This window comes from Amia ocellicauda, chromosome 17 (genome assembly GCF_036373705.1).
Source record: "Amia ocellicauda isolate fAmiCal2 chromosome 17, fAmiCal2.hap1, whole genome shotgun sequence".
Taxonomy (NCBI): domain Eukaryota; kingdom Metazoa; phylum Chordata; class Actinopteri; order Amiiformes; family Amiidae; genus Amia; species Amia ocellicauda.
The window spans coordinates 18830951-18841170 of record NC_089866.1 but is presented as its reverse complement, the minus strand read 5'-3'; the positions used below and the strand labels follow the sequence as shown (position 1 = coordinate 18841170).

At 42.5% G+C, this 10220-nt stretch overlaps 1 protein-coding gene across 1 annotated transcript; it reads left to right on the top strand.

Annotated features, from left to right (window-relative positions):
* The first annotated feature begins 231 nt into the window (after positions 1 to 231).
* On the top strand, positions 232 to 9669 carry pes (pescadillo). Its single transcript, XM_066688760.1, has 15 exons — positions 232 to 371; positions 1133 to 1212; positions 1464 to 1617; positions 1734 to 1843; positions 2194 to 2365; positions 2595 to 2684; positions 3064 to 3180; positions 3374 to 3451; positions 4943 to 5032; positions 6623 to 6753; positions 7202 to 7327; positions 8122 to 8306; positions 8427 to 8578; positions 8745 to 8912; positions 9075 to 9669. The coding sequence occupies exons 1-15, from the start codon at positions 348 to 350 to the stop codon at positions 9153 to 9155; spliced, it is 1758 nt and encodes a 585-aa protein (XP_066544857.1). The 5' UTR covers positions 232 to 347; the 3' UTR covers positions 9156 to 9669.
* Positions 9670 to 10220: the final 551 nt, after the last annotated feature.

The following is a 10220-nucleotide window of genomic DNA, read 5'->3' as shown; positions in this document are numbered from 1 at the left end:
CACACCCTGAACGATAGCCCATACAATAAATAGAGACTGCCTTGTGTATATCCTGTCTTAAACAATAAATGGTGGATATCTTCCGCTTGTTTTCATACTAATCAATGTTTTTAATAGCTATAGAAACACCGTTAATATTTTAACTTTAACTTTGGAAGTGAATGTTTTCCACACAGTCCGATTTCGTAGCGCTTTTGAGAATTATAATCAGGCAATATCAAGGAGAGTCGGTAACCCGGGGGTCCTGAGCGGGCAAGCAGAGGCGACACGTGTGTGAGGGTCGGGTGTTTGTGTGCTGCGGAGTTGTATTTGGTCAGGAAACATTTTTTTCCTGATAAATCGTAGAAATGGGAGGTCTGCAGAAGAAGAAGGTAATATTCAGAGCTTTAAAGGGGGAATACGTTATCGGTTATGTGCATCAAGTATATACGATGCGATGTAATGGCTTTTAACTTGTTTGTAGAACTCAAAACGTGGTAGGACAGCGCAGTGTTGTGCACTTCGGTGTAGAAATTGGCCTCATCTAATTCATTACAGTTAAAAATGCGTGGATTAACCATTTGGAGTTACATTTTGACACTTAGGTTTCTAATCGACATAGATATATTAAAGTTATCCGTCGTTATTTCCCCCTCTGTATTGCATTGTATAGGCTATGTGTTATGTAATTTTCTCAAGTGTCAGTCATCAAATTAACAAAAAAAAAAAAACCAAAACGTTTAACCACGTTTCAATATTTTACGATGATTAATTTATGAAAAAGTATGTAACATTTTAAAAGTCAAATTTCTGAGCCAAGAGTTCGTGTCGGGTGGATTTGACAAGTGTGTTTAACAATAAACCTTTACCGACTCCTTGTGCTAACTGTCATAATGTTTTAAAAATCATCCTCTAGACGTTGACGTTTTTTTATCTCCGCTAATCATCTGATCAATTGATTCAAAATAATTTTCAGACAGCAATGCATGTCACGCTTGCTTGACTGGGGCTCTTAGACGTCACAACTGTTGGTTGTAACTTTACTGATGACAGAAAGGCAGACATACATGTATATACACGCTTGTTTCCTCTTGCAATTGTGTATATGACTGTGAATCTATGTATAACTACTTTTTTTTTTCCTCCTTGGCAGTATGAGAGGGGATCTGCCACCAATTACATCACCAGGAACAAGGCGAGGAAGAAGCTGCATTTGAGCTTGGCAGATTTTAGGTAGTAAATCTTATCAGTTTCTCTGGCTTGCATATATCCGAGCAGAACTCCTCATAAATGAAAGCAGAACAAATGTAGGAATCCTTGGTTTACTGTTCTTAAGCAGGAGCCCATGCCCCTAAATGGACGAGTACAGTATCTGCCCTGGGTGTGCTACTGTATTCCTTCCCAGAGAGCTGTGCGTCTGTTTCAGTGCTGGTGTCCCCCAGGCCGCTGTTCCCTGACTTCCCCTCTGCTCTCTGTGTCTTTAGACGCCTCTGCATCCTGAAGGGAATATACCCCCACGAGCCAAAACACAAGAAGAAGGTCAACAAGGGCTCCACTGCTCCCCGTACCTTCTACCTGCTCAAAGACATCCGCTTCCTCCTGCATGAGCCCATTGTCAACAAGTTCAGGGAGTACAAGGTAGAGAAAGTCTCTCTCATGCGTTCTTAGAACTTTCACCTTGTCGGTTCCTTCTCAGATTCTACCGGGACAGTTCCCTGAAGCCCATTTTGTGAATTGCCCTAATTTTCTCTCAGGTGTTTGTGAGAAAGCTGCGCAAGGCGTACGGCAAAGCAGAATGGACCGCAGTGCAGAGACTGAAAGAGGCCAAACCCAGATACAAACTGGACCACATTGTCAAGGAGAGGTGAGCTGAATTACCCCTCCTGAACACCAGGGGGAGCTTCTGTTACATTTTCCTTTTTTTTTTTTTCCTAGTTAAAATGTAAAAATGTTAACATAAATCATTCAGAGACTTTTTTTATGAATAAAGTCGGTAGTGCTTAAGAATATAGACTGATCCGGTTTTGCCAATAAATTGAAATATCAAGTAGACAAAAACACAACATCTTAATTACCTTTAAAATATACACACTATTATCCTTGGTTAGGGTGTCCGTGTCCTGTCTATGACATCAGAGATGGGGTCCCCGCTCTCTGAGGTGTGTTGTGGCGGCTGCTCTGCCCAGCCCTGACTGCCTGCCTGCTGTGTTGCAGGTACCCCACCTTCATCGACGCTCTCCGGGACATTGATGATGGCCTGTCCATGTGTTTCCTGTTCTCCACGTTTGCCCGCACCGGCAAGTGCCACGTACAGACCATCCAGCTGTGCCGCCGCCTGTCGGTGGAGTGGATGAACTACGTCATCGCCTCCCGCTCCCTGAGAAAGGTACGTCCCTAGGAGGGCAGAATAACTATAAATCATTCCTACCATATCATGACTGCCAAAGAAGAAATGGAACATTATACTTGCCATATGATAAGCACTTTCCATGAGAAATCAAATTATAAATGGAAAAAGTGCGACTAAAACAAGACCCTCTCCACAGTCGGGGGGAAAGTTTTCCATCCCTGGCATGGGTTCTCAACTCCAAACTATCCTCTGTTTCCCTTCTCAGGTGTTCCTGTCCATCAAGGGGATTTATTACCAGGCCGAAGTCTTGGGACAGCCCATCACCTGGCTGGTGCCGTATCAGTTTGCTCATAATGTGAGTGTTGACACCTGAGCTAAAACTAGAAGCTTCTTTTTGTAATTGTAGATGCTTTATGGCAGCCACACTGGACTTACTTGACCTGATATTACATCACTTAGCTAACTTAGCAAATTACAGACACAATAATATATCCTGATTCACACCGTTTATGTGAATATTAAATGAGTGAAATTCAAGGATCCATCGTATAGTCGACCATTTGTAGCAGAGCAGAATAGTAGAAATGTCTTTCAGGAAGACCGATGGTCATCAGACAGTGTTTGTGCACTTTATTAAAAATAAAAATGGCTCTTTTTGGTTGGCTTAAGGCAGCCCCCCTCCTATTTCGTGAAATTGACTCATTAATGTTGACTGTTCTGGTTTGCCCGTCCAGCACCCCACAGACGTGGACTACAGAGTGATGGCCACCTTCACAGAGTTCTACACCACGCTGCTGGGCTTCGTCAACTTCCGCCTGTACCAGAGCCTCAATCTCGTCTACCCCCCCAAGGTGAGTTGGTGTAACCCCAGCTCCCCGTAGACCCCAGGTCAAGAGTGTGCGCCTGATCTCAGTTCACAATGAAGTGACTTGACTTGAATGCTTGTAGAAATATGGGTCATTGAGTGTTGTATTTAGGAAACCCTGGACTATTGACCCTTTAAACCCCAGCCCAACACTAACCTAAACTGTCCCCGTTTGCCAGCTGGACAGTAAGGCCGAGGCAGAGCTGAGGGCAGAACACGAGGAGGAGTATGCCATGGACTCGGAGAGCTACCTGGAGGTAATGAGTGCCGCAGGGTTTTTCAATATTCTGCTTTTACCTGGAGGTGTTCCTGAGGCGTTGGCAGTTTAACCAATTCAAGGAGAGTGGAATGTCTAGTTTGTTTGCTGTGTCAATAGTCCTGCTTCACAAGCATTGTCGACTGTATTTTCTGCACTTTTGTAATGGTATAAAATAGTTTCTAGTGTAAACTGTAAGTCACCCTGGAGAAGGGTTCCTCCTACGAAATCAATAGTCACAATAATAACCAGGGCCCTTGAGATGGAGATGAACATGCCAACCATTTTACATTTACGTACTTGAATTTGTTCACCCTCCTTCAGACTAGGGCTGGGCGGTATACCATAAAAAACTATATACCGGTATTCATTTACGGACCGGTTTGGACTTTTACTATACCTTCATATCGGTATTTGAAGGTATGCACAGATCTGCACAGCTCCACCAATGGAATTTGATGTTGCAGATCTGCGCATAACTGCGCAAATCTGCGCTACAAGGATGCAACCACCTTTCTTCACAAACTCTGCAGAAATCGATGTAATTGGAAGATATTATTTTTATATTTTAGTTTTTATTTATAAAAATAGAATTGCCAATCATTTAAGTAACAACTTAATTATTGTGCATCATAGATTTACATTCAGTTTTTAAAAATAATTGAATTAATTATTTAATAAAGCATTGACAAGGGTCGATCTAGAATTCTGTATCTGGTTTTGACAGTGCTCTTCACAGCTTCATTGTGTAATGGAAGTTGACATTCACCTCCGCCAACAAGGGGGCAGTAGTAGTTTTCATTCAGCTTAACACGTCCCTCTTGATTTCTGCATAATCTTTTGTCTGATAGCCACAGTTCACCTCCCGCAGCAGCTGTGCTGGGCTGTGCGATTCTGCGCAGATTTATGTGGGCGGGGCTTAGAGGCATCACGTAGAAACTGCAAGAACGCGCATCTCTGAATCTCTGTGCAGAGCTGCGCTTCTCAGCCTGACCCGTGTTTTGGAATGAATGCTGACTCAGCCAGATATCGACAATAAATTCCATGTGTATTGCGTGTTGACATAAACAAACAAACATACGTGATCAATGCACAATCAATGAAGATGAGATGGAGGAGAGTAGTGTGGCTGAAACTTCACAGCAAAGTGACCCCAGTGAATCTGTCCCGAATAAAGGTGTGTTGTTGATAGTGTGGACATGATTTTGTTTCAAGACAACTGACACAGAACAGGGAAATGTAATTCAATGTCAGGTGTGTTCTATTTTTTTTTTTTTGCTTTATGAACAGTATAAAATGGCCTTTAAAAAATACCATCATACCATCAAACGTGAAAAATACCACGATACTGTATTTTGGCCATATCGCCCAGCCCTACTTCAGACACCTTCCACAGTGAGTTCCCATCTTAGTGTTGCTCCTGTAGAACAGCAGCAGGGTTTGACGGGTTGTCTTTGTGTCTCCCGCTGTGACCGGTCCTGTTGTCTTCCAGAAACTGTCTGCGCTCAGTGCCAGCCTGGCCAGGGTGGTCTCCAGCGGGGAAGACGAAGAGGTGGAGCTGGACCAGTTTCCTGCTGAAGGGGTAAGGGGTTGATGGGTCCTGATATCCCAAATTTCTACTGATCAAGTTCAATAACATCAGAACTTTCAAAATGTTATAGTGTTAAGGGGGAACTATTGTGGTTCATAACATTATGGTTTTGAGCGTCTTAATGTGTTGCTAATAATGAATAAGTAAGATATATGGCATTTCTCCAGTTTGATTCTGTCATACATACCAGATTAATGTTCTGGTAAATGTGACGGGTCTTGGAATGAGTGACTCCAGTCATCAACCTGACTTCTCTATACTTCTACACTGCCTAATAAAGCAAATAACCTTTACTCTGCTATTTAATTTGAAAAGTAACAAAAATGACAGCTATATATATAGAACATGAGTTATAACTTACCAGTTCCTACAGCACTGTTTCACTTCAGTGTGCGTGCATTGAGTTTCAACCTTCCCGAGGCCTGAGGTTGTTTGCAGTCATAGCAAAGCTCAAAAAGCTGGAGTATATTGGATTCAAATACTAAATATTTGTATTCCAGGTTCTGTCAGAAGTGCCTGTCCTAGAAACAATAACACTTATTTCACATAACAATAATATTTTCAACCCCCCATTCAAAGTTAAAATACATATTATATGCACTATCGTCTTTAGACTTCTATTAAAGCTTTTTTTTCCTCTAAAAATAAAAGCAATGTGTCACTCCAGCACTACAGAGAGCTTTGATAGGTGTTGGTTGGGGTCTCCAAAAACGGGTTTACAGTATACTATAAGATATTGTAATTTGAACACGATTGCTTGTTTTCAGATTCATATTTTCAAATTCGCCAGTTTCTTTCAATTATTAGTATGCCAAAATTGAGTGTTATGTAAGGAAATTGTTAACATATGAACAAATACCTTCTGTACCTACCTAGGTCATTTTTCATGGTTTGTTCCTTGGGTTTCCTACAGAAATGAATGAAGATAAATCTGGTGCTTTTGTAGTTAAGACGCGACACGTCCTGAAACTCTGACTGCCGTTATTTGTTGAGCTTTACATTTTAAAGTGTTGCTTACATGACTATATGGCTTATTAAGTGTCGAACTGGAGAAATGCCATAATTCTCTTCGATATGCACTATAGCAACATGTAAAGATACATAAAACAATTCCCTTGAAAAGATGATCTGGAAAACATGAAATATTACTCAACTATTCCAAGAATAAACCATTCTAGGTCACAAAGTCTGAATATTTTTGAATCTGTGTTTCTTAGTCATTCCAGTTCTCCTTACCAAAATCAATTGTGCATATTTGTTAGAAGTTAGGCTTGGCTTTGGCTTTTTATTATTTTGAAAAGATTAATAAAAATAGTGTTGGGATAAAGTATAACTTCAATATATATTCGTACTTTGTCTTTATAAGGTGGATACAAAAGTGACATTGGACAAAAGGTGTTTAAACATTTCTCTGGGTGATTAATTGTAGGTGTGCAGAGATTTGATAGCAGATATTTTTAAATGTGTCATAAAGCAGAGATGGTGTCTCCTTGGTTCCTGGCCTAGGTGTTGACAGTGATGAGGGAGTGCCATCTCCCTGCAGATTAACACCTCTCTCTCTCTCTCTCTCTCTCTCTCTAGGAGGACGTGGAGCAGCTGGAGGCGAGACAGAAGGAGCAAAAGGAGTTGGAGGCTCAAAAGAGGCTTTTTGAAGGTCTTAAGGTCTTCCTGAACAGGGAGGTGCCTCGGGAGCCATTGGCCTTTGTCATCAGGTCAGTGCTGTGGCCGCCAGCTCTGTTTGGGCCAGTGTTTCAAGGACCATCTTGTGCGTGAGCCTGTATGGGTGACGGTGCTCCCAAGGGTTGTGTAGAGTGCACTAATCCCCCAGAGTCAGAGTATTTTGAGTGTGAGTTTGTTGATTGTAGGTCTCTGTGGAATGGGTGCTCTCAGATGCTCCTGAAATTGCTGTTTGAGCATGACATCTCACTTCACAAGCTCAGCAGCCCCATCCACCTTGATAAAATAATAATAATGATGATGAAAGCTTTAATGTGCATTGCAGTTTGATTCTCTGCAGATCCAAGTTGACTGGCACTGTTGACACTAACTCAGACTTAGAAATGAAGCTTTAATCATAGTTGTCGCTTAATAAACAGAAACCGTACACCAGCCCTGTGTTTGTGTATATTCACCCTGTTTTTTGACTGGTTACCTGTACAGGTGTTTTGGAGGACAGGTATCCTGGGATAAGTCCCTCTGCATTGGTGGTACGTTTGACGTGACAGATGAGACCATTACACACCAAATAGTGGACAGACCTATCCTGGACAAGCAGTACATCAACAGGTGAGTTCAAACCAGGTTTAGTGCAGCTATAATATGTAGCTAGTTTAGATGTTACGCGGCAGTGAATGAGAACATGGTTAGAAGTGTTGACGGTAATTGGAATCACGTTAAGCAATAAAGCTCACCCCTGCACTTCACAACAAATACTGTATTGGAGGTTTCAAAGTGTAGTGATGCAATTCAACACCCCCACCCCCCGCAAAGTAAGAATGAAAGAATGTATTGTTCTAGTTAGTCAGATACTGTCCTGAACACAGCCTGATTGTTTGGTATCTCTGGCTGAGCTCGCATTGACTGGCTGTGGCCATCTCTGGCAATCCTAGGGGGCGTGGCTGAGCTCTCCCAGGCTCTCTCCTCTCAATAGCCTTGTACAGAGTCGTCCTCCTGCCCGGAAGCTTTGTTTTTTCCCCCCGTGCGCAGCCCTCTCCGCACTGGGATCGCAGCGGCCCACAAAGAGTCCTTTCAGACCCGCGCTGCCGGGCTCAATGCAGCCCTTTCTCCTGCAGCGTCCTGGGGGAGGGAGCTGGATAGTCACGCTTTGTCATTGTTCCTGCTCTGAACCCCCAAGGGACTGCAGAAGAGAGATTTGGGAATAAAAACATAAAAAGGAAATTGTTCATTTTCAGGGGGACGTGTTTTATATTAAATTTAAATTAAAATGTAACCTGATTAAAAACACATCACATTGCTTGGTATATAGAGTTTTAATAAAGTATTGGTAGGAAGACTAAAAATAATTGTAGGACAATCTGAAAAATGGCGTTGTTGCTGACTGGTCTTGATTGTTGTGGCAGGTACTATGTGCAGCCCCAGTGGGTGTTCGACTGTGTCAATGCCAGGCTGCGTCTGCCCGTGGAGGACTTTTTCGCTGGCGTCACCCTGCCCCCCCACCTCTCACCCTTCGTGCAAGAGAAAGATGGCGACTATGTGCCTCCTGAGAAGCTGAATATGCTAGCCCTCCAGCGGGGAGAGAGGACAGGTAAGGACTGCATTTCAGCACATCTGTATTTATTTACTAACCAGTTGCCTGTGGGTGTGGATTAGTAGAAGGGCAAGTGTGAGCTATTTGTTGTAATGAGATGCCTGGCTTTGTTTCCAGAGAGGGCAGAGAGTGAGGAAGAGGAGGAGGAGGAGGAGGAGGAAGACTCTGAGGAAGAGGAGGAGGGCTCGGAGGATGAAGAGCTGGATGACGAGGAGATATCCGAAGAGAAGAACCTGAAACAGATGGAGAAGCAGAGATCTCAGGGCAAGGTAGAGACGAGTCCAGCAATCTACAGTGTGTCTAGAAAAGAGCAGGAGTTGTGTTTTTCTCCAAGTTATGAAATATTCTGATTTAAACTTCGTATATATACATAAAATAAATAAAATGTGACCACGTTCTCGTCCATATTCGTCGTATTCCCCCTCTCCTGTCCAGGCCCTCGCGGTGAAGGTGACCCCAGGCAAGGTGAAGATGGAGAACAAGATGCACACGGAGCAGAACGAGAAGGCCGAGGAGAAGCGCCTGGCCATCATGATGATGAAGAAGAAAGAGAAGTACCTCTACGACAAGATCATGTTCGGCAAGAAGAGGAAAGTCCGAGAGGTCAGTATAGCACTTCCTGGTTCGGGATGGATGCTGTAAAAGCCTGGCTGTGTTGTTGGAGAAATGCTAATGAATGGGTCTTGTGTGAAGAGACCTAGGAAGCCTGTGGCTGGCGACTTAATAACCAAAACCTTCCCCAATGTGTTTTGTCCTTCCCTGCAGGCAAACAAACTAGCAGCCAAGAGGAAGGTCCACGATGACACCACCAAGGCCGAGAAGAAGAAGAAAGCCAAGAAGCAGTAACTGTATGCTGACAGTGGGGTCTTCTGGAGAAGGCAGACGGAGCAGCCGTGTTGTTTTGCCCTGACTTAGAGGTGATCCCGAACGCACAGTCCTGTCTTTTGGATCTGTAGAGGAGTGTGGGGTTTCTATAACATCCAGATCATTGTTACTCCAGATCAGTTTATATAACCCGGTATTTACACAATTATAAATGGCCAGATAAGTTATACTGGTGTAGTAGAGGGTGAGGAACCGACTGCATACCTCTCACAAACATGAACTGAAATGCTGGAGGAAAAATAAATCAGTGCTGGCTTGTCCTGGGGACACCTTGTTAAGCATTTAAACAAATTCCTATCTGTGTTCGATTCCACAGTGAGAGTGTTCTGTTTTCTGGGGCTCTCAAATCCTCTCTTTTTGCTTTTTGGATGCATTTTCAGAGGGATGAAAACTTGTAATCTAAAACATGTATTTTATTATACATTTTAAGAAGTCTTTGTAACTATCAGTGTAATTAAAACTGTTGATGCTCAGATTCTGGGGTTTGTTTTTCTGCCTCTTATTGTCTTTTTTGTTTTAATTCAGTGATGTATAATTTTATCACTGATATTGTAGCCTTTTGTTTTCATATTATATGTTTTTGTGCTGAATTGAATATAATGGTGTTACATTACTTATGTATATACATATGAATGAAAAAAATACATAGTTTGCAACTATGCAGTCCCTTTTAATCCCTATAACTGACCAGCTGTGAGGCAAAGAGGCTCATGTAGGTGTCGTGTGAACAGAATATGTTCTTGATCCTACAGGCTGACAAGATAATCACTGTACAATAATATGGAGCTTGAGACAAGCTAAAGGGAGGTTACACAATTTAGCATTTTTGTTTAGGTCTTTTGTTGCATGACCTGAATAGTGCTGATATTCCTGGAAATGCATTGTTCTCATATGTGTTCTGCTTAAACTAACCCCATATTTAATTCTCAATTACATGGGACAGAACATCGCTTATTGTTCCTCGTTGTGATCGAGTTTCAGGAATGTGCATCTTATTTAGAGCGTTTATGCAGGAAAAATGGGATT